Raw genomic sequence first — 24,564 nt, 5'->3', positions numbered from 1 at the left:
TCGCTCTTGCAGAAAAAAAGCAATAAAGGTTAGCAACAACAACAAAAGACCCCTCTGGATTTCACCTTTGACCAAATACTTGTGTTTAAGTCTGGTTTGAAAACTGAATAGGTGGAAAATGTAGGTTTCACTGCACGATTCCCAGTGTCTCTCCACATCTTTAGCACAAATTAATATTTTGTGTGGTTGAAAAATGCATAAAGTTTCGCTATTTATTTGTTGACCAGCTTTACTGTGTTTTATTTACATCTACTAAACGATGACTAAATGGCTCCTCCGCAGCAGACTGACGGGTGTCCTCGTCAGTCGAAACGAGCGCACTGGGCACCGCCCACCACGGTGTTAGCTGGCTAGCTTCTCCGCCTGTCGCTACAACATCAAAACACAGCACACACAGCTGGCTAACAGTTAGCTAGCGAACAAGGTAGGATATACAAAGTGAAGACTATTTATGATATTACATGTTCGCCGTCAAACTAAATGCAGACATAAAGTTTAATTAGCTGCTAGCGTAACGTTAGTAGCTAACTTCACTATGTATGAGTGAGGGTGTAGCTACTTTATGTTCTTTGGATCATGTGACGTTATCTTGGCTGAAACGAAGATAGGCGTTTCTTTTAAAGCCCAGGTTAAAGTTAGATAAAGTTAATACCCCAAACGTTTTTTATACATTTGGCTATGAAAATAAATAAAGGCAATAGTGAAGTGACCGCCGCTGTAAAGCAAACGTTAGGAAGTTAATGTTGCACAACGTTACACCGCTGTCCGTTAGGTTTAGTTCAATTAACGCCACGTTAACCAGCGTTAGCTAACTTTCGTTAATGTTGTTTTATTCTCTTTATAAAACAAAACAACGCTGAACGTTTTACTGAATCATTGCGTATTGCTTTCACTCGGCATGTATGTCGTTAGAACTACCCCATCCTCCGCAGCGGAATTCAGTTTTTACTCGGGGTTGGATCCCATCCAAGTCCTGCAAAGCCCCAATACTGTAATGGCAGGCTTAGATGACAGCACCCTGATGGAAAAATCCGGCATTACTCAAACCGAATGTGCTGGACGAGGTTCAATCACAAGATCAGTCATTTAATATGTGTTGTGCATTCATTTCCATTAATAATACTGTAAATGCAGTTCGGCTTTAATGTCATTTACTACCAGACGTGTGTGGAAACCGCACATATAAACGATATTAGCGTCTGCTTAATAAACGGGGCGGAGCAAGTGTTTCAAAAGAATGCAGACGGCCGCAGCTCTCACTGGAGGTCGCTGCCCAGCCAAACCCATCCAGTCAGTGGGTGTGGTGTATTGAATGTTTCCTTGCGCTTTTCTAAGGCTGTTCATCTGTGTTCACGTTTGCCAGTTCACAGCCTGAGTGTGTGTCCTCCAGGCTGCGATGGCGGCGGTTGGAATCCCGGGTTTATCGGCCACTGACTGTGTGACCAAGGTGGCCATAAGCATCTCCTGTGACAATCTGCTGGACATGGATACATTCTCCAAGTCCGACCCTCTGTGTGTGCTGCTCATGAACAGTTCAGGGCCCCACTGGTGTGAGGTAACTAACAGGTTGTTCTTCTACTAACTAACTAATTTCCATGTATTATGTTAAACGTTAATTTTACTGTGCAAAGGTGCACATACAAGTTGCACTCACAGCAAGCACAACCGGTACTGTACTTCCCTCCCAGAAAAGGCTTTTGTTAATCATGTATGTTTTGAAGTGAGGTACCACTTTGGAAATGCAGTCTGATCCCTGACTATGTCCAAAAAGTTCTTGACTCTGAAATATGTGTCTGTGTTAGATTGGCCGGACAGAGAAAATCAAGAACTGCCTTAATCCCAAGTTTTCCAAGACTTTTGTCATTGACTACTACTTTGAGATGGTGCAGAAGCTGAGGTTTGAAATATACGACATAGACAGCGACAACTGCAGTCTGCAAGATGCTGACTTCCTGGGAGAGCTGGAATGTACCTTGGGACAGGTTAGCCCTCTTCACTGACCACAAAATGTCATTTATCATCATAAGTTTTATTTGCGTTTTTAAAATTATCAGTTCAAGTGGTGTCGATGCCGTGACATTTCCAGTGATGGCAGTCTGTGCTTTATAAACGTGTTTTTTTTCTGTCCAGATTGTGTCCTCGAGGAAACTAACAAAACCGCTTCTCATGAAGAACAAGACACCTGCAGGGAAAGGAATCATTACTGTGAGTTGCTTTCGTTCAGATTGGCACTGATATTTGGACTGTATAGGAAGTGTACATGCATTCCTTGCACTTGTGTGATATTTTGAACACAATGCTGTCTCATGTTTTGCAGATATGTGCTGAGGAGAGAACAGACAGCAGGGTGGTGGAATTTGAAGTTGCAGCTAGAAAACTGGATAAAAAGGTATTGATTACAGCTGTGCAGTTGTAACACACCACAAATCGAGGAATGCTATTCTGTTAACCGTCAGCCAACTCACTATATCACAGGGATTGACAGATCGGATAGAGATTGAAGGATGTAAATGGATGTAACACAAGTTGAATAGGTATGAACAGTGTTGCACAGTTACTGTGGGCGACATCCTTCAAGGATAAGACGCCACCTAATTACTAAGTAATAGTAAGTAATTTTTTGATTTGGCTGCATATTATTTTCTTATTTGTCTCCAGGACTTCTTTGGCAAGTCTGATCCTTTCCTGGAATTCTACAATCAGACAGAAACTGGATGGCGCCTCGCTCATAGGACAGAGGTACAGATATAGTCTAAAAGTCTTTGAACAGTGCATGGGCAAGTAAAGTCATAACTAGTACTGACAGGTTGGAGTTCATGCAGTTAATACATGTCAACTGTCAAAGTTTTTTTTGAATCTGTGCTGTTATGCAGGTGGTAAAACACAACCTAAATCCAGTATGGAGACCATTCCGAATCCCGCTGCAGTCACTCTGTGGAGGTGACGTGGAGAAACCTATAAAGGTACACACACACTCACTCACTGGCTGAAAGGCTTGTGACTGAGAGCAGCGTTTTGCTACTGTCTGATTTCTTTTGTGCTGTATATGCAGGGTTGGGAAAAATTATGGGTACCGTAGCATTTAAAAACATCGTTCCACCTATTGTGATTTTTGCTCCTCCTGTCTTAACTTTGCTTTAGCAGCGTTACCAAATGTGTAGTTTTTTTAAATGGTGACTGGGACCACAAAAGTTTGCAGCTGCTAATGACTAATGCCCGCTTCTCTGTCAGTAAAGGATTAGCTTTACTCAACCAATTAGAATGATTTCTTCCACACAGAACTGTGATTGAAAGATGCCTGTTAGATTTAGAAAAACTCTTATTCGGGCACTGTCAAAGAACAGACGAAATGTATTTTAACACCTTGTTTCATACATTGATTACAAAAGATGTTTAAAAATCAAGCTCAACTTTTGTTTCTTGAACACCAGCAACCAACCTCTTTGATCCATGAAGCCTTTTGTCATGTAAAACCATGGAAAAACTGAATCAAGGCCACGATACTACCCTGCCTTTTTTTTCTGGATTGCTTCTTGTGCACATCTAAGGGGCTGATAGACTTGGTCCAAATAAAGAAATGTTTGTTAGCATTAGTTTATGTTTGTTGTTTTTTGTTTCCACCCTCTAATCCTGTGAAAGCACACTTATCAGGAAGAGATGCTTTCCAGTCGACAGTGCAAGTGAGTTTACTGTCCCCACCATGAGTGCTCTTCTCTTGAAAGATGCGGTGTCTGTGACAGGACAGACCAAAGTCCTTGACGCATCTACATCTGTCTTAAAGGAATATGTAAGAAAAATTGAGGATTTTGGCACATTGGTCAACTTACCTGTCAAATGATAAGAGCTTAGTCAACCAAATCATCCTGTACTTCCTGACTGATCATTAATTTCCAGGACACCATGTGAACCATTTGATGAGGCAATGGGGCACCACATTAATTCCAGCAGACTGAACAAGAATGTGAAGTATGCGCAACGCTGATTTAATAAGTCAAGTTCCAGTTTCCCTATTTATATATAGTAGGATATGTGTGATCTCACAATTAATGTGTGGTTGATCACAATAAACCTGGCTTCATCAGGTATTTGATGTTAATTATATTTTATTTTCCAATCATATGAAATTTATATCTCTGTCAATGCTAGTGGCCGACTATTAATCATGATGTTATTTAAGTGACCCGATACATATTCTATTATTTATCAACAGGTAAGTTAGCCAATGGGACAATTTCCCAAAAGGTAGACGTTTTCCGTTAAGATGGATCCCTTCTTTAGTTATCCATAAGCTTCTTTAGCTATACATCTTGTAGACTGACTGTAGCATCACACAGTTTGTCTGATGTGTTCTGGTTGCTCCATGCTGTGCCTAGATCTGTTTGTCTTTTGCGTCTTTTCTCAACACTGAAGGAACTCAGAGGCTACAGTGATTCTGAGCATGTCCTCTGTGTATCTTGCTCCGAAGTAGGAGGTGGGACCTTGTCCAGCCTCTGCCATTTAGAAGGCTTGTGTGTGTGTGTTCCTGTTAGATTTTTTAATAGAGAGCGTCCTCTTGCATTCAGAGCATCACCCCTACAGCATGCTTTTGTCTCATCTGCTTTGATTTTCACACACTGGTTATTGTTCATGAGTTAAATGTAAAGATGTAAAGATGTGTTTTGTTCGGCTCATAGAGAATTGACTGACTTTGTCTTGTTTGTCGTGACTGTCTGTCTTTCCCAGGTGGATTGTTATGACTACAACAGCAGCGGATCTCATGACATCATTGGATCCTTTGAGACCTCGCTCTGCCAGATACAGCAAGCATCAAAAACATATGCGGTGAGCTCTGTGTGTGTGTGTCAGTTTTGGCATTTTCATTAAGCATAAATGTAAATGGATGATGGAATACCAAACTGAGTTTCTCTCCCACATTGGTGTCTGATAACAGCCGTTTTGTGAAGCTCTCCAGGTATTTATCCTGACACTTCCGTGGTGTGTTTGTGCTCCTCTCAGGCCGAGTTTGAATGCATCAATAGTAAGAAGAAACAGAAGAAGAAAGGATACAAAAACTCTGGTGTCATCATTGTAAAACATTGCAAGGTACTTTGGTTTTAGGTTCTTTTTTCTTTCTGAATAGTTTTCTTTGTTCCACATGAAGTGAGTTTCAAGATGGAGAGATGTTCAGATGACTTCAACAGAACTACCAGTATATCTAAAACAATATATTTTGTCTTGCTACATTACTTATGCAAATGTCTGTCACCAATATTTATTTTCAGACAGTGAAGGAGTATACTTTTCTGGATTACATAATGGGCGGCTGTCAGATTAACTTCACTGTGAGTGCTACAATTTATGAATCTTTGCAGAAACGCCAAAAAATATCCCTGATATTTCCTTTTTTTTGTCATGTAGGACACTGGTGGTTTAATGGTCTCAGGAAACATTTACTATGACATCATCAAAGCATTATCTAACTTGATGTTCTCTGCATTTATCCGTCCTTCCGGGCCAGATTGCTATTGATTTCACCGGCTCCAACGGGGATCCCAAGTCCCCTCGATCCCTCCATTACATCAACCCTCAGGGCTTTAATGAATACCTGGCAGCAATCTGGGCTGTGGGTAATGTCATCCAGGACTATGACAGGTAAGTAGATTGCTGTACTTAAAGTTTATGTTGGTAAATGAAGTCAATCAAGTCAAGAGCTAAAAATAGCAGTTCAGCTCTCCTGGATGACTTTTTGTTCCTAGTTAACTGACTGCTTCTGCTTTGAGGTGGTGAGACTGGTTTTTCATACATATTACTGTGGTCTGATTGACATCTGATATTTTGTAACTAGACCATTTCCACACTACTGCAGTCACTCCACTTTTGGGAGCTAACTCCTCCACTGTAGAGCCAGTAGCAATGCTTTCTCTTACAGCCATGCTTGCTGTTGCTGTGCATTACCGTATGACCACGACACAGAATATTGCGATTATTGTGTAAAAGATATGATATGTTAGGCCTCTATTTTCAACATTCATTCCAGCTTTATGAATGACTTCATGGATTTCCATCAGAAAAGCTTTATGTAGCCTGTGAGCTAATAGAAGTCCCAACTTAATGTCCTTACCCTTATTGCCTGTCTTTTATGTCTCTCTTATAAACAGGCTGTAGAATTTCTCTCTAGTGACATTAAATGGTAAAACCAAGGTGAAAATGTATGTTTGATTTATTCTGAGACTCGGGGCGAGCTTTCAGACCACGCAGCTCTCTCTGTAAATGTCCTGTCATGTATGAATGAAACTGTAGTCACTTTTTGTTTGAATAATGAAATGCTGTCGCTTTCACAAACAGTTAATGACATGTTTTCCATGTCGGAAAAGGACTCTTGTGTAATGTAGAAGTAAATTTACTTGGAAAAAAAACACCTATTTTGTTTCGCTTCCTTCCTGTAGTGACAAGATGTTCCCTGCTTTTGGATTTGGAGCCCAGATCCCTCCGACAATGCAGGTGATTGTTTGTGTCAGTTAAAACATACTTGGGATTGTTTTTGTATTTGGGATCATAGCATTCTTTAATACATAAAAAAGCTCTTCTTGGATGGATATGAGTGGGATCAGGATTAAGAGTTGTCTTTGTCTGCAGGTCTGCCACGAGTTTCCCATCAACTTCAACCCATCAAATCCATTTTGTGCAGGTAATTTTGGCATTCACATCTGGGGTTTGTGGTGTACTCGTGCCTGCCACAGCATAACCCTATACCGCTAGTATGGCATGAGATTGGCATCATTTGTTCTTCCATGGGAAAATTTTGACATTAGGTATTCAAAGCATACAAGTGTAACATCTCACTCTACATCTACTGGAGAAATTATACATTTGATTAACTGATTTGTCAGTCAGCAGAAATAATGCCTGACAAGGTGTCCATTATCAGGGCTTAATGGACGACGGGGAGGCCAGAACGAGTCAATTAATTCCTGATTATGGAAATCGCAAAGGGCATTATCCTGGTTAGATTGTGATCAATTATATTTTCATATGTTTTTCAGTCAAAGTCTTCCGTTTTTCAGAAGCCATAAATGAGTTTCTCTGGTAACACCTGACTAATACCTGGAACAATCACAACCATCCCAGGAGGTTTTTTTGCATGGGAAAATGAATAGCACGAACCTTAGCTATGACTTGGCTATGGGAAATATTTCTAGTTTCATTATCAGGAATTAAAAGACACCCTCCAGCTAGTTAGAATCAAGTATTGACCAATACCAATACCATCCTATAACATGATCAAACTGGTTAGATAATTGATTAGGCGAATAATATAGAATAAAAAATATATTTTAAAAAATGTTCCATAAGACTTAGTTCTGTCCACCTGTGTGTGTGTGTGTGTGTGTGTGTGTGTGTGCGTGCCATTTTGTGGTTTTTAGGTATAGAGGGTGTTGTCGCTGCCTACCAGCAGTGTCTGCCCCAGGTGAAGCTTTACGGCCCCACAAACTTTTCCCCCATCATCAACCACGTTGCCCATTTTGGAAGGCAAGCCATTCAGCAGGAAACTGCCTCTGTGAGTTGCTGAAAGTCTAAAATCAATCAGAGTAGTGTCATTATAGCTGTTGTGTGCAAATGCGTTTTGTTATGGTATTCGTTTGGAGGGACAACTGAATCTCAATCAGTTCTTCTTTTCCCACACAGTAACAATGTGTGAAGGTGAACACCACTTCCACTTCAGTCATTCCAATCCTTGTGTTGCTCTGTCTTTTGTCAATGTGTCACAGCAATACTTTGTTCTGCTGATCATCACTGACGGAGTGATCACAGACATGGATGAGACACGCAATGCCATCGTCAACGCCTCCCGTCTGCCCATGTCCATCATCATTGTTGGAGTGGGCGGGGCAGACTTCAGTGCCATGGAGTTCCTGGATGGAGACGATGGGAATTTACGCTCTGCTACAGGCGAGGCCGCCATGCGGGACATTGTGCAGTTTGTGCCATTCAGGCAGTTCCAAAATGTAAGTTATATCATGAAGCCAAGTCTTTGTAGTCATGCACTCACCTGACCTTCTTTATAATACTTAAATAATGCGCATATTTGAATGTCTGCACATCTTATTCCAGGCTGGCACAGCAGCCCTTGCCCAAAGTGTACTGGCAGAGTTGCCTGACCAAGTGGCCTCCTTCTTCAATTTATTTGGCCTGAAGCCCCCCAGCGAACCCAGTCCTTCCTAGAAATGTAGGAGTACCCCTAGTCTGACCTCATTCCCCTTCTTCATCCCCGTATTTGATCCAAAGCTGCATAAAAAAAATTAACTTCATTTAAAGTGATTTTCAAAACCTCACAAATGCTTTCTATTAGACCTGTAACCATAGGAACATCTATAGTGTGCATCCTTGGCCTTGGAAACATTCATAGACTAATCATAATTAAATATGCATGACAGACATGTAGTACTCAGACACCTGTGACTCATCTGTCTATCCCCCTGCTTCTCGTATTTGGTTGCTATAGTTAGTTCCCCTGCTGTCTCCTTCTAAATCTTGTCTATAAATTTGTCCCTTTCACCTGTCTCTACTCCTTCTCTTTAGAGTCCTCAAGAAATGCTCGCTCAGAGTGTCTTGGCAGAAGTCCCAGGCCAGGTGACGGCCTTCTTCAGTACCATGCGTTTGAGGCCACCCCACGCCGACACACCGGTCACTGACCTCTCAGCATCAGCACCCCCCAGTGATGTATCATGAGGACCAACTTTTCTCCTCAGTATGCCAACTCCAAATACCCGGACATTCATCTGGCTTATTGGTGCCAAGTACACGTTCCTTTCCCTCTAAAGTGTTTAACTCATAACCCTTCATATCACCTACCATAACCTACCAAACTCTTCCATGAAACATTCAGTCATTGTATGATTTGTTAATACTATGTACCAATAATATAAAGCCATAGTACACAGATATTCAAAATTTCCTAACATTTGTTAAAGTGTACTTAACATTAACATTAAATGTAACATTTACTTATGATTTTATGATTCTCAAGTGCCAAGATTGTTAAGAATTTAAGTAATTTCCTATTTTATCGATGCGCACAGTTTACGGCATTGATTGAAACCAGTCTGACTCTACACAAGGTCTTTGTTTTTCTGTGGGAAAATTGAGGCAGCTAGTAACATACATCTCATTAGTCTGTCAGAATGTCTACATAAAAGGGCTGGAGTACTTAATGTGTCCTCCATGTCATTTCCCTCCTGTATCTGCATATTACATTGACCACTTTTTTGTTGGTCTTCACACTTCCCAAGTTTCCTTGTGTACATAAAGACCTTGAACAAAGCTCTGGCTGTCATGCAATTTAGTCACATACATTATATATAATAATGCATAATGGATCCATATATAATGTATTAATAAGTTTGTTTAAATTAATACTTATCATGGATTTTACAAAAACTATTACGTTGTATCCTTGCTGTTGTTTTGTACTTTTTGTACTTCAATCAATTTCTTTTTTATATTCAGTTACATATTTCACTTGACTTCACTTTATGGTGCTTCTTTATGGTATGACTGTTAAACAACTGAATTGCTAGAGAACTGCTGGAAGTGATTGTCATCAGTAACTGCGGTGATTATCATTTGATGAAATGCATGTTTACATTGATGTACATTAGAGTTTCACTCTGTCTTAAAAAGAGGTAATAAAACCTCTTTCTTTACTGACTGTTATGAAAATGGCCTAGTACTTGTCACAAAGTGTATATGCATGTTTTATTGTTAGTTGTTTGCAGCGATCACTGTACATGGCCTGTGCAATGTAATTTGCACAGCAAGAAAAAAAAATCTAACCTACAGTTGCGGACAAAATTATTAGCCCCCCTATGAAATCTTAAGTTTTCTCAAGATTTACCCGAGTGCTTTTAACCAGAGCAACAATTTTTTAACACAGCTTTTAGACATCATACTTTTATTTTGGATGCTTACATTATTTTATTTTGCACACAGAAATGAAAATATTCCACAAAACACAAAAACTACCAGGGTCAAAATTATTCGCCCCCGCATTCTAATAGTCAGTTGTGTATCCTTTAACTGCCTGCAGTCATTTGTTGTACTTTTCAACAACTCTCTGACACTTCTTTTGAGGAATCCCAGCCCATTCTTGTTTGGCAGATTTGATGGTTTTCTGGCATGGACATTTTTCTTAAGGTCACCCCACATATTTTCAATTGGATTTAAGTCGGGGCTTTGTGCGGGCCATTCAATTACAATCACCTTGGTCTTCTGGAGATAGTTCTTCACCAAGAGAGATGTATGTTTAGGATCGTTGTCATGTTGGAAGATAAAGCGACGACTCATACCCAGTGTTACTGCTGACTGCTTAAGGTTTTCTTTCAAAATCTCCACATATTTTTCTTTGTTCATGAGTCCTTCCACCATGACAAGATTTCCAGTTCCAGACGCACTGAAGCATCCCCACAGCATAATACTCCGTCCACCGTGTTTCACTGTGGGGACGGTGTTCTTTGGGTTAAATGCCTGTCCCTTTTTTCTCCAAACGTACGCAGTGTCTCTATGGCCAAAGAGCTCTAGTTTAGTCTCATCAGACCATAAGACACGCTTCCAGTATGAATAATCTTTCTCCAGGTTGTCCCGAGCATACTTAAGTCTGGCTTCAAGGTGTCTTTTCCTCAAAAGTGGAGTTTTTCTTGGTCTGCAACCTCGTAGTCCATTCTTGTGCAGAGCTCTAGTGATGGTCTACTTAGAGACTATGATTCCTGATGTGGCCAAGTCATTCACCAGTGTCTTGGCAGTTGTTCTGGGGTCTTAAGACACATCTCTCACTAGTTTTCTTTTCAGTGACTTTGAATTTGTTCGCTTCCTACCTCTGCCAGGCTTGTTCTGCACCGTATGGCTGTCTTTGAATTTCTGGATTATACCTCTCACTCCAGCTCTTGACACTTGGAAACACTTGGATAGCTTTGTATATCCTTCTCCTGTTTTGTGTGCATCAATAATTCTTCGTTTTCAGCATGGTGCTTTCTCAACTGACAGCTCAATGGCCCATACTGAGGCATTTATACCATGTTTTAACTTAATTGTTGAGTGAAATCACCTATTTCACCTGATCACCTTGAAGCACATCACTGCACAAAAGTGGCTTGTGCGATGACTTAATAAATGGTCATTTCTTAAAGGGGGCTAATAATTATGTCCCTGGTCATTTTGGCTTTTTCTTTAATAATTATGTTTTGGTGTGCAAATATAAATATTTTGTGCCTTCTAATGAAAAATAGTATGTTCAGAAATGTTCTGTTAAAAATTCCTTTCTCTGTTAAAAAAGTACTTGGGAAAATCTTGAAGAAACTTAAGCTTTCATAGGGAGGCTGATAATTATGTCCTTAACTGTACATTAATAGCCAGCTCCTACTTCAATCTAATGTTAGGTCATTTAAAAGATTTGGTTGTGTTATTGCTGTGCTCATGTCACAACATTAAACAATTACTCTGTATTTTCACAAAGCTGCATTTCATATCACAACTAATTTTGTGCTTTGTTGAAGTAACTGTGTGTGTATTTGTTTAACGAACACACTGAGGACATTTTGGCCAGTCCTCACAACTTCAATGGGCTGTTTGAGAGTTAGGACTTGGTTTAGGGGTTAGGTTAGGATAAGGTTAGGGCAAAGGTTAGGGTTAGGCATTTAGTTGCGATGGTTAAGGTTAGGATAAGGGGTTAGGGAATACAATATGTCAGGGTCCTTACAAAGAAGTACAAGTGTGTGTGTATGTGTGTATCATAAAAAATAGTCACAGTAAGTACATACATTCAGAGATGTAAGTACTAAAATTTTTTCCACCAGACTTAACAAAGTCCTCCATTTTGTGTTTACTATCCTTACTAAAAGTGTTAATATACCATTGCATTTGCACTGGCGCTCTCTCGATGGTTGTTATAAGTGTATGCTGATGTGTGTTCAGTGGCCTCAAGTTGATGGTTAGGATAAGAACATTTTAAATTCTGACTATACAGCGGCCACAGTGTACAACTCACCTCTCAGTTCAAAAAGTTTTGCTTTGAATGTTTAAACTACAAGTCTTACTGTGTCATTACCTCTCGCTTGACAACAGTGAAGTGCAGTTGTAGTTGCTCATTGTCCCCACTAGGGGCAGGCACTCTCAAGATTATAAATGTGGGGGGACTGTAGATTGACCTATAGGATAATAGGCAGTGGACAGGCCACCGTGACATCACACACTGGTTTGTGTGATCATTGTGATCAAGTCTTGAGTTATTATGGCCATCGCCATTTTGTTTTTTTTGGGCCATATTTGGACAAACTGCTATGCCTCTATCCTGACTGCTCGAGAACCTGAGGACATGCCGTTAGCCACCAGTCAATCAGAAGGTAGCCGCATCCGAAAGCATGCTCTGCTTTATCATCCATTTTTTTCAGAATGGGACCATCATTTACAAAATGAACATTGTGCAGCAGCATAGAAGACTAGAAGCCAACAGTCACTGTGTATATAAAATTATGAGGGTTCACTGCCCTCCAGTGGTGACATTGGGGAACTAACAGTAATTGCAGTGATCAAAGGAGTGTCAAAACACTGCAGTCATGTCAATGGTAACAAGTAGCCTAATAGTCATACTTCCAGGAAATACCTTGAAAGTACCATAGACAAACTACAAACTAGAGAATCAATTAATTAAACAATAACACAGCTAATGACACACCACCACTATTGTGTAGCACCCCTGTATGATCTATAAAAAAGAAATTCTAAATGTGGATTTTTACTATTTCCTGAAAGATGAACATTTGCCTGAGAGATGAATAATGCCTATCTGACAATTGGAAGGAACCAGATTCACCAGCATTTTGTCACATTACTTTACTACAAATGTAATGCAAGTTGAAGCTGGTCCTCCTGGTATGTCTCTTTGAACATTATCCCTTTGCCAAAGATATCTTCCAGTTATGGGCCTGGCTTTCCTGCCATTGTTGCTGCAGTGGTCTGTGTGATTGTGACATAAGAGTACTGACTGTAACACTATAGAGACACTTCCGGTGAGTTATATCAAATTACAGTGACCAAACTGAAGCAGTCGGACGTGGGCTAAAACATGGTTGTCTTGGGTCCAGTCATACACTGTGACCCCTGAGGAAAGTGCATGGTCGTCTACGTCTCGTAACAATCAACTGCAAGCGCGTGAAGGCAGATCCAATAGTCTGCAAAAACCTCTGATGAAGACATTCAACATAAAATCTTCACATTAGTCTGCATGTGCAAATATGCGCGATGACTGTTTGAAACTGGGATGTCACCAGGAGTGACGAAGTCCCGTTTGTGGTGGGCGTCATGTAGTCACGGTGAAGGCAGAGCGGAGCCTCGATCTTATCGCGATACTTTCAAATAAGAAGGGCGTTAACATTGCTGCCCAGTGGAGTTGCTGTTTAGTGAAATTGAACACCATCCGCATCTGCAGTTTACTTTCTTCCTGTGAATCCTGGACATTTCCAGACACTCCCAACTGTAAGTTTGAAGTTAAATTAGCGCCCGGTTACGTGCGGAAGGTAACATTGCTAACCCGCTAGTTGCAAGTTTATTAACGAAGCAGTTTTATTAGCCCTTACCCTGCTAGCGTTAGCTGTCTAACTTTCTCTTGCTGTAACGTTCAGACGTCGGTTTTTACCCTTCCCACCAGCTAGTCCTCATTAGTGCTCATGCTATTGTGTAACATTTTCCATGAGACCTGGTTACTGGTTCAGCAGGGCTTGTCTCAGTGAGGCAAGCATGAAAGCTAGCTAAACTCTACATTTGATGCTTGATGTTTACGTAGCTAATGCCATTAGGTAGAGCTAGCCCATAAGGTAACGTTAAGGTAAAAATCTATGTCCACCCTTTAGGGATGAGTCTTGACTTGCATCTTCGCATTTTAAACCACAGTCAGTTAGTTGTAGTTCATGTCAGGTCTGTGCCTGAACAACCCCCAAGTAATGCATTGAAAGGCGTTTTTGTTTTCACACTAATGCCCCTCTATGTTGTTTCCCCAGCTTAACAGTCAGACATGGCTGCTCAGTGTGTGACCAAGGTTGAGCTGAGTGTGTCCTGTGAAAATCTCCTGGACAAAGACATTGGCTCCAAGTCCGATCCTCTGTGTGTCCTGTTGATGAGCAGCTCTGATTCCCAGTTTTATGAGGTCAGTAGGATGGCTGCTCTGGATTCATTTATGTCAGAGCACCTACAGATTTACACTTGATGGGGAAGCTGCTAAAAGCTGATTTAATTTTGTCTGAATGTCATTCGTCACTATTCCCTACATTTATTTAAAAAGGCAAAATGCATTCCTAAAAATCCTCCTCTGCTTAGAAACTGATCATGTGGGATAATAAGAATAATAAAAATAATATATTCTTCTTATGTTTGGCGGCATTGTCACAGTTGAAAGAGAAAATGTCAGTGCAGTGTTAATCATTAACCCTCTCCTGGAAATGTCAGTGTTATGTAAAGCACTAATCATATTACTTTCATCAGCGCAAGTGTGCCAATACGTAGCACTTTCTATAACTTTAAGGTTTTGAGCAATATTGCGTCTGAGACTTGTGGATCTCTTGAAATGTGTGCATGAAGCAAAAAACTGAAACAGTCCAACCTTTCCCAACAGGTGGCACGCACAGAGAAAGTCCAGAATTGCCTCTGCCCAAAGTTTGCAAAAAAGTTTGTCATCGACTACTACTTTGAAATAGTGCAGAAGCTGCAGTTTGGGATTTATGACATCGATAACAAAACTGTTGACCTGAGTGACGATGACTTCCTGGGGCAACTTGAGTGCACCTTGGGCCAGGTAAGGCATTCCTCTCTTCTCCTGACAGGACATGATGCAGCATTTACAATACTTGCTCACACAAGGCTGTCCTTAAGCCAATGATTAATAAATCCCCCGTCAGTGTTCTACTTAAAGGTGTGTGCTGACAGATTCGATGACTTACTTTACTACTTTTGAATTTTTTTAAAGTTTGGTCTCTCCCTGCTGTTTGAAGATTCACAAAGGATACATGTTGTGGTGTAATATCATACCACTGTTTTACAATGTTACCATGTTAGAGATCAAGAATGAACGTTCCTGATAAGCACTTGCTGTGTAGACTCTCAGTGTAATCTGACCCCATTTGTTTGTGCTGCCTGATGTTTTTTTACCTTGCGGTCTGCAGCCTGTTGTGTTGTACTCATCCACTGCTCTGCTGGATGAGTTTATTCATTCTGCTGCTTTTGCTGTGGCCAATTCTTTCCTAACGGCACATTTTTTTACTTGCTTTTTAGGTTGTGTCCAGTAAAAAACTGACCCGACCACTTGTCTTGAAGAACAAGTCCCCTGCAGGCAAAGGGACCATCACAGTGAGTGTCATAGAGAGCTGGACAGAAATGTTACAGTGATGTTTGGCCGCATTTATTTTTTTTCCCTCCATTGTTAATTTGTTTTAATACCATTCTCCTGTAGATCATTGCAGAGGAAATCAAAGATAACAGGGTGGTGAATTTTGAAGTTGAAGCAAGGAAGCTGGACAACAAGGTACGGGTGATTCTTTTTGAAATCTTGAATGCTGACATGCATTTTTAGATATTCTGGTCCATTTTATTTATTGGTGGGTTTTATTCCTTTTTTCATTCACAGGATTTCTTTGGGAAGTCGGACCCTTACCTGGAATTCTACAAGCAGACACAAACTGGATGGCAGCTGGCTCACAGGACAGAGGTAAACGTACCCATGCAAATGACAGTGCTGCTACTGGCTGTTGATCAGCTGTGTATAGAAAGCTACAAAACCCTCCATTAATAGTATTGTAATATTAACCTTTGATTTCTTCCCTGTCATAACTAAATGGTCCGTTCCCCAGAAGGCTTCAATAAAGCTGTTGGAGATGAACAGTTTTTGATGTTTACGTATTACCTAACACTTCCATTTTTTGGTTTTCACTGAACCATCTGTGAAAGGAGAAATACGGATATCCCAGCTTTGTTATGTCACAGCCTTTGCAATAACATGAATGTTGGGCCATACTCCCTTCTGTTTAATCAAAGTCACTGCTCCAACTGCTCATTTCCCATGCAACAGTAGATTCTGTAAACCTCTTCCTGTACTGTCAGCTTTGCTCTCACAGCACTGAGAGCAGTTTCTCCTCACCAACTGATACAGAATAAAAACAAAACCTCAAAAACGGATGTGGGCACAGTGATCAAAGAAATCACTTTCCTCAACAACCACAACTCTGCACTTTTCATCTGATTTTGAATAAACAAGGCTGTACTGTATTGAAGTATGCTGTCTGTCTCAAAGTGTCTAAGCAGAGCATCTGAAATTAAACTTAGCAGTAACAAAGCAGTAACATCGGTCATATTCTAGGCACACAGTCACACTGAGCCAGACAGCGGCTACATAGCACATTGACTCTGAATAACAACCCACATTAATGTTCCTGCTAAAGTCTCCTTCTCATCCAACTTGCTAATACGGACACATGTCTTGTCCTGCACCACAGCGACCAAACAACCGGAAAAGTGCACTGCTAATGTCAGTTTGCAGGCTAGAGTGCTAGTTATCTGCTCAGCTGCAGCATGTTAAACAGCAGGTAAACATATCTGCAAATGCCACTTCTGTCTGGTTTTACTCTGAAATACACTGTCTGCACATGACATGTTGGCTACAGCACAAGACACGCCTCTCCAGCTGACTGAGACGAAACGAAGCATTTCTGAGAATTCTCAAGACCCTTTTCCTTCCTTTCTAAAAATGAAAACTATTAGCAATATTTTACTTGACATTATTTTTGACGCAAAAGCGGATGACTGAATGTGATTCCACTTAGACTTTAAGAATCTTCATTGGTTAATTATAAATTTGTTCATGAGTGTTTTGGGCTTGTATAATTGTAATTAATTCTGTCCTCAGGTGGTGAAGAACAACCTGAACCCAACATGGAGACCCTTTCGAATCCCCCTGCAGTCTCTCTGTGGAGGAGACATGGATAAAGCCATAAAGGTACATGTAATATTTTTTCATAACACTTTTAACTGTAGCTACTAACACGAACTGAAACGTGTCCGTTTAAACTCCCACTTGCACCTGCAGTTGCACTACTCGTTTTAGTTTGATGTCAGAGGCACTATGTATATTCATGGTCATGACATTATACAGCCTTTCTTGAAGGTGTAAATGGTTTTCAGAGCAAAATTATGTGGGCGTCCTGATATCTCAAAAGATATTAACCGATTGGAGTGTGTGTAGTGCTAGCTTGATGATATATATTTTTTCAACTTCTGAAGCGAACATGTCAGGAAGGAAGCAGTTTCCGACCGTACAGTACAAGTGAGTTACCCAGTGCATCACATTGTTTGTCTTTTTTCATCTTACCGTCACTTAATGGGTGAAGTGTGTGAGTGGTGTAGATGGGGAAAAATACAAGACATCACCTCAGCGGGGTCTCTAGCCCTCCAAGCTTCCTTCATCCAACTCGATCTTGCCATAGAAACGCATTTGTCTGAAACCGCACATACTCCTCTTTTATTCGATTACTGTCATCTTTTGTCTCTTATGCTAGTTTTACAAATAGATGTGTTTTGAATCTCACTTTTGCATGGTTTTGTTTCTTCTCGGTTCTGTACCTCCAGTTTTTAAATGAACTTAAAGGGCCAGTTCACCTAAATACACAAAAAAATATACAAATATATATGCTTTTTGTACATACAAATATACAACAAAAGCATCTCCCACTTACCGCTTGTAGAATCTGGCCTTGAAGATTTGATTTAATTACACCGATTTTATAATCTGCCTCCAGCCCAATATCATGGGGGTGAATGAAATTTTTAAGGTGCCCCATTTACTTTGGATAATGCAGAGATCTCGCTGTGAACACATAACATAGGGATGTTCCTTTAAAAGCAGTTCACAGTGACATCTGCATTATTATTTTTTAATGTAGTTTGGGTGAACTCATCTTTTAGTTGTATTTATGTTTTGTGTGTGAAGATTCTTTTTTTTTTTGTTTTTGCTTCCCATATCACTATGTGTTCTTACCTGTTGCCAGGTTGAATGTTACGACTACGACAACGATGGCTCCCATGATCTTATTGGAATCTTTGAGACCACAATGACACGCCTCAAAGAAGCATCACGAACATCTCCGGTATGTGTGTGTGTATGTGTGTGTTTACCTTGTTTAGATGTGATGGCAAACAAAGATTCAAAGATTACTTGAACAGTTTCACCATCTTTTGGCTGCTTTTATGTTGTGTTATTGAAACTAAATTGGGTTTTGGTGATGGTCAAAATCCACAAGTCATTGTGGATTTGCAAAACGTAAATTTCCAACGCACTGCTTTCGTTTTTCTGGTCCTCTGGCCTTGACCTGGACGCCTATGCTGTTCTGTTTTGTCCTCAGGCAGAGTTTGAATGTATCAACAGTAAAAAGCAACAGAAGAAGAAAGGCTACAAGAACTCTGGTGTTGTGAGCGTGAAGCTATGCCAGGTGTTGTACGCCTTGTTTTTTGAATGTTGAATATGTTCATTTGTGTGATTACAGCATGGATTTCAGATGACATGTTCTCCAATACTCTCGTGTAGGTGGTGAAAGAATACACCTTCTTGGATTATATTATGGGAGGCTGTCAAATCAACTTCACTGTAAGTTTTGGCTTCTCTATTGCTGCCTGTTCCTACTCATTTATATTATTGGGTCACTGTTGAGGCGAATGATGTGTGCATCTGTTATTTTCATGCATGACCTGCACATCTAATGGGACCTTGAATGTTATGGCAGGTGGCCATTGACTTCACAGGCTCCAACGGGGATCCCAAGTCTCCTAAATCTCTGCATTACATTAGTCCTAAGGGCGTTAACGAGTACCTCTCTGCTATCTGGTCCGTCGGCAATGTCATCCAGGACTATGACAGGTATGTCTGAAGCATAAAACAAGTCTGTTTATTCTAAACTTCATGTTCAGATTTGTCAGTTATGAAAAGTAGTGCCAACTTCCAGTTTTTCGAAGAAATACTCCATCCTTTAAAATAGTCATTGTGTGTTGGTTGTCCCTCCTGTGTAGCGACAGGATGTTCCCCGCGTTTGGCTTTGGAGCCCAAATTCCTCCCACATGGCAGGTAAGACTTAGATTGAAATGTGAAACTACAAGTGCATGAAACAGTCATATGGTGTTTTGGCACAAGACATGAGATCTGATGGAATTGTGCTTTACTCTTAACAGGTTTCCCATGAGTTTCCTCTCAATTTCAACCCAGCAAATCCATTTTGTGCAGGTATGTTTGCAAATTGTTGCACAGTAGGCGAAATGAGTCATGCGGATTTTGGGACAGGTTGAAACAGATTATATTTTGTGTGTGTCTTTGTGTCCGTGTATGTACATAGGCATTGAAGGTGTGGTGGAGGCTTACAGGATATGCCTGCCCCAGGTCAAACTCTACGGTCCCACCAACTTCTCCCCTATCATCAACCATGTAGCCTGCTTTGCTAAGCAAGCCCTCCAGCAGACCACTGCATCAGTGAGTGTTTACCTGTTCAGCCATCTCCAGTTATATGCCTGCAGGCTCTCATAGCCGGGGTCACAGCACGACATGCACAGAGACACTCTCCATGTTTAACAGATTAAGTAGTTCTCTGACCATAAATTCATGACAAAGAAAGCTGGTTTGCAGTTCATTTGGCTGAAACAGTCCTATGTAAAAAGTTCAAGTCAAAGTCAAAGTCAGCTTTATTGTCAGTTCTGCAGTATGTACAAGACAAACAGAGAATCGAAATTGCGGGGACATTTCCGGCACAGTCCCTCAGCAAACGACCAGGAATGTTGTCAGGACCAGAAGCTTTGCGAGCGTTGATCCTGCTGAGTGTCCTCCTCACACTGTCAGGGGACAGCATCAACACCTGTTTGCCAGGAGGGGATGGGGATTTCTGTGCAGGTGTGCTGTTGTGTGGGGTTTGTAGTCCATGATGGTCTGTATCCCTCGCCACAGGCTCTGCGTATCCCTGCTGTCGCTGAAGCGATGAGCTATCCTCTTGGAGTACACCTTCTTGGCCTCTCTGATGCCTCGTGACAGGTTGGCTCTCGCTGTCCTCAGGCCCTCCTCGTCTCCTTCTCTAAAGGCAGTGTCACGGGCCTTCAGCAGCCTGTGGACCTCTCCTGTCAGCCATGGTTTTTGATTGGCCCGAACAGTGATGGTCTTTGTTACTGTTACATCATCGATGCATTCGGTGATGTAAGCAGTGACGACGTCTGTGTACTCCTGGAGGTCGGTGATGTTGTTGCAGGTGGCACCCTGTTTAAACACGTCCCAGTTTGTGGTGTTAAAATAGTCCTGAAGTTCCTCCAAGGACCCTTCAGGCCACACACACGCACCTCTTTCAGAACTGGTTTGGTGACTTTAACCAGTGGTCTGTATGCTGGCATTAGCATAACAGTGATGTGGTCAGAGGCGCCGAGGTGTGGGAGTGGAAGGGCCTTGTAAGCTCCTCTCTGGGTGGTGTAAACCTGGTCCAGTGTGTTATGTCCACGTGTTGGAAAGTCTATGTGTTTGTGTAGCTTCGGAAACACCCTCTTTGGGTCTGCATGGTTGAAATCCCCAGCCAGGATGAGGAAGGCATCTGGGTGGGCAGTCTGCTGCTCACTGACGTGTTGGTGCAGGTCATTCAATGCGTCACTCCTGTTGTTTTCATTGGAGCTCGGAGGGATAAACAGCAACAAGCAGTATTTTATGACTACAAACTGCACCAGTCGTGAGCAGTGTTTGCAAAACACAACAGCCTCACGACACCAGTCATTGTTGATGTAAACACAGAGTCCCCCGCGGCGTGTCTTACCTCCCTCAGCGAGAGCTCTGTCTGCTCGATAGCAGGTTAGCCGCTTGAGCTGAATGGCGTGGTCTGTTACGCTGTTGTTGAGCCAAGTTTCCATGAATACAATAGTCAGTATTGCCCTTGCACTGCCACTTCCTGTTGTACAAGTTCCTCAGTTAAACATTAGGTTGTGCCACATTGGGCAGAGTGGGAAAGAAAGCCTTTCAGTACTCATCTCCTCATTTATACATAATTTTCTTAATGGAGCAGGATTTGATAATAGCTTCATCCAAAGCAACATTAAGTCTGGGATAATACTGCCAAATACCGTTTGGCAGTGTGGGCTGGTAGCGATGAATTGGTGGACAAGCTAACGAAGACATTGCAGTTTCTTAAAATCTTGAACTGTAGCTGATATCAATCAAGAACTTTTTTTATCATGTCACACTACAGCGTGAGAAACATTTGAGTCTTTATCAAACAATCCAGCCATTTGATTATTGATCTACTATCTGTGTTGTTGCTGATTTCTTGAAGCAATACTACGTTCTCCTCATCATCACTGACGGAGTGATCACAGACATGGATGAGACACGCAGTGCCATCGTCAACGCCTCCCGTCTGCCCATGTCCGTCATCATCGTCGGAGTCGGGAACGCAGACTTCAGTGCCATGGAGTTCCTGGACGGAGATGATGGATGCCTGCGCTCTCAGACTGGCGAGGCCGCCATGCGGGACATCGTCCAGTTCGTGCCGTTCAGGCAGTTTCAAAATGTAAGTCACAGTTAAAACATTAGACTCCTTTTACATTACTGCTTCATCCGCATGCAAATGATGTTTGCTCTGATTTCAGTTGATTTTTCTTAACAGGGCAGCTCATTGCCACAAAAACAAGTCAGGCTTTTCTCCAAACAAACATTCAGCTGGTTATTTTCATTTCAACAGGCTTCAACATCAATAAAATTAAAAAATCCAAATATAGCATAGCCATGTCCCCATCCAATTCCAGTATGCATGCCCAAACCCAGGAATTCCCAGCCCCTAACCAAGATCTCACTTAGCTTACTTGTGTATTTATCTCTTTTCAGGCGCCCAGCCAGGCTCTTGCCCAAAGCGTATTGGCCGAGTTACCTCAGCAAGTGGCCTCCTTCTTCAATTTATTCAAACTGAAGCCTCCCCACGATCCCAGTCCTTCATAGGGGTACCCCAGATATTTCAGTCATAAACCCCACTACCATCCTAGCCTTTCCTTGGCCTGTATGAATAACTGCCTCGCATGTAGTGACTGCTATCATATTGTTTTTACACTAATGTCTTCCTTCCACCTTTTCCAACATTGTTTTACTCATCATTCATCATCAGTGCGGAGTGAGAGACAGTACAATACATTCTGTTGTACTCTCTGTTTAAGAATCTGAAGCACTAGTGACCGATCTCAGAAACATATTCTTGTTTACATAAAAGGGAAAACTCCTCTGTATCACTAGAACAAATTGGTGATCTGATTTTCTCTTTTAGACTATCAAAACTCAGCTTGTATGGCTGGTTTGTAAACAAAAGGTTGCATGCCACAATGAGCACAAGCTCAGCAGCCAAACTGATGAAAACTGATGTGCAGGTTTATGTATTGTTCTGTAGTCAGCTATAGTCAAACACCAGTCAACAATCTGTTATGACCAGTTGAATTTTGAGCTGATTTCCAAGGTAAATTTTTATCGCCCTGGTTCCTGGTAACTCATTTCCAGGTTTTAGGCTGACTACCACTGCACTCTTTTGCTGTTGTTGCTCACTTGTCTACTAAGTACAAGCAAGTCCTCCAGAGATCGCCAGAAAAAGTCTCATCGTGACAAAATGAAATGAAAGCAAAGTTAATTGGAATTTAAAAGGGTGGAATTTTCCTTTTTAACTGTTTTCATCTCCATGATTTCCTACCTCTCATTCACGCTTTCTTCATTTAATCAAATCAGTGGTTATAATGATCACATATCATTTACATTAAAAAATGTAGATTTTTTTTTTTTCCTCTTTACCATTTTGTACTTAAACTCATCCCTTGTGCACTCCAGGCTCCTCGAGAAGCACTGGCAAAGAGTGTGTTGGCAGAAGTACCAGGTCAGCTGGTGGACTTCTTCAATACCATGAAGCTGAGTCCACCCAACTCCAACAGCCCTACAACAAACCCTTCAGGGACCATTTGATACTACAAGGAAGACAGCGGACACACAGTCTCATCCCCTGCAGATAGAAAGCAGATCGCAGCTTCATGTCATCAAGAAATCAGACAAATGTCCTTGCTACACTTTCCTTCCTACACTTTCCTAACTCTTTTATTTCACCACCTTTACGAAATACCAGCATACAGCTTTGCCAAATATAACCGCCACACCACACTCATTATGCATTGGCAGCTGACGTTAGATATTAGCATCTATGTGTATTCATTTTTGCTGTTATTCAGTGCTACTATACCTTAAAAAGAAAACAAACATAATCATTCCATTATTTTTAAAGGGTAAGTTGTTCAGCGGGTAAACACGCTCTTCAATAGCTCCAGGATACCAGGATACCTTATGAAAAACATCATTCAGGCTGCACTAGGCTGCTGCTTTTTTTAATGCTTTTTTTTTTTTTACATGTCCTCATGTATGTCCTGATAGTTTGATAGAAATAGATGCAGTACGACTAGTAGCATGATTATATCTGTATAGCCTAATAGTTTTGTAGCTGCTACTGTTTTGGCACATATATTTCCATTTGTTTATTGTTGCCCATGTGTCCTCATGCACTCTCCTATAATAATATCTAAACTGCCTACGATTTAGTTATTTTACTCAATGAAATGCCAAATTCTGTGTGTGGATTACAAGCTATTTGTACCTTTCAAGTATGAATCTGAAATTAGAAAGCGGTCTCATTGTAGATTTGTTTTTTTCTGTCTTATCACTCATATCATGTTTGGAAATTTACTGTGGTCTACCATTGTGGCAGTTACTTTTGGTTGCTTTCCCTGCCCTATATAAATAAGCAAAGTAATCAGGGATTTCCCTAGATAAGACTAACAAGACTAAGAAAGTTTTTTTTTTTTTTCAATGATATGGGCATTGACTTTTATATATAAATGTATTTCAGTATTAAACATGCTGTCTATAGAAACTGGATACACTTCTGTTAATTGAAATCTATGCGTATTTACTTCAAGTATGTCTATTTCCTGTTTGTTTGTTAATTGTTTTTATATGGTTGTACAATGAAAGCTATAAAGCATGCATCTGGTGTTTCATGTAGTGTGTCTGGCATTTGTCCTCCAACAGAATGGGTAATGTGCCTTAGTGTGAACAAACAAAGTGCATAAATCTTGCTAATAAAGTACCTCCAAGTCAATAAAAATTGAACTTAACTTATTTAACACATTTAAAGCAGATCTACAACCCTCTATGCATTTTATGGTCAAAGTTGAAGTCATGTCTTTGTGGTCATTGGGACAACTGCAAAATACAGTACACAGGTGACTATGATAGATACAATATATGTGAGTGATGTGAAACTACAGTGTAAAATGTCAGTATTGTAGGAGAGTGGCAAGTTGTAGAAAGATGTTAACTCTGCTTGCTCTGATTGTGAGTTTAAGTGTATTTAGTGTGTTTGGTGCCTGTATACTTAATTCAAAGGTGAAATGCAGGCTTTTGCTGCCACCTACTGGAAGGCCAAGTAAAAAAAACAGCATTTTGTGCCAGCTATTTAACCAAAT

General features: G+C 40.9%; 2 protein-coding genes across 5 annotated transcripts; both read left to right on the top strand.

Moving 5' to 3' along the window:
* Positions 1 to 327: 327 nt before the first annotated feature.
* Positions 328 to 11,656, top strand: LOC121623713 (copine-3-like). 3 transcript variants are annotated; one of them, XM_041961113.1, is made up of 17 exons: positions 328 to 424; positions 1,364 to 1,555; positions 1,803 to 1,982; positions 2,131 to 2,205; positions 2,318 to 2,389; positions 2,659 to 2,739; positions 2,874 to 2,963; positions 4,723 to 4,821; positions 4,996 to 5,082; positions 5,262 to 5,321; positions 5,498 to 5,631; positions 6,426 to 6,480; positions 6,616 to 6,667; positions 7,404 to 7,537; positions 7,749 to 7,985; positions 8,092 to 8,206; positions 8,560 to 8,701. In XM_041961113.1, exons 2-16 carry the CDS (start codon positions 1,397 to 1,399, stop codon positions 8,200 to 8,202), a joined length of 1,626 nt encoding a protein of 541 aa, XP_041817047.1. In that variant the 5' UTR covers positions 328 to 424; positions 1,364 to 1,396; the 3' UTR covers positions 8,203 to 8,206; positions 8,560 to 8,701. The 3 variants fall into 3 exon arrangements, with proteins under 3 accessions (XP_041817047.1, XP_041817045.1, XP_041817046.1); XM_041961111.1 differs by lacking the exon at positions 8,092 to 8,206 and having other exon boundaries at positions 8,560 to 11,656; XM_041961112.1 differs by lacking the exon at positions 8,092 to 8,206 and having other exon boundaries at positions 329 to 424; positions 1,391 to 1,555; positions 8,560 to 11,656.
* A 1,746-nt stretch (positions 11,657 to 13,402) lies between these two features.
* cpne3 (copine III) lies at positions 13,403 to 24,090 on the top strand. 2 transcript variants are annotated; one of them, XM_041961106.1, is made up of 17 exons: positions 13,403 to 13,506; positions 14,028 to 14,173; positions 14,639 to 14,818; positions 15,295 to 15,369; positions 15,473 to 15,544; positions 15,647 to 15,727; positions 16,922 to 17,011; positions 18,060 to 18,158; positions 18,414 to 18,500; positions 18,596 to 18,655; positions 18,792 to 18,925; positions 19,075 to 19,129; positions 19,234 to 19,285; positions 19,395 to 19,528; positions 21,354 to 21,590; positions 21,905 to 22,017; positions 22,883 to 23,020. In XM_041961106.1, exons 2-16 carry the CDS (start codon positions 14,042 to 14,044, stop codon positions 22,013 to 22,015), a joined length of 1,599 nt encoding a protein of 532 aa, XP_041817040.1. In that variant the 5' UTR covers positions 13,403 to 13,506; positions 14,028 to 14,041; the 3' UTR covers positions 22,016 to 22,017; positions 22,883 to 23,020. The 2 variants fall into 2 exon arrangements, with proteins under 2 accessions (XP_041817040.1, XP_041817039.1); XM_041961105.1 differs by lacking the exon at positions 21,905 to 22,017 and having other exon boundaries at positions 22,883 to 24,090.
* The last annotated feature ends 474 nt before the right edge of the window (positions 24,091 to 24,564 follow it).

Source organism: Chelmon rostratus, chromosome 20, assembly GCF_017976325.1.
Source record: "Chelmon rostratus isolate fCheRos1 chromosome 20, fCheRos1.pri, whole genome shotgun sequence".
Taxonomy (NCBI): domain Eukaryota; kingdom Metazoa; phylum Chordata; class Actinopteri; order Chaetodontiformes; family Chaetodontidae; genus Chelmon; species Chelmon rostratus.
Note: the sequence above shows the minus strand (reverse complement) of the source record. Positions and strands in the feature narration are given on the sequence as shown.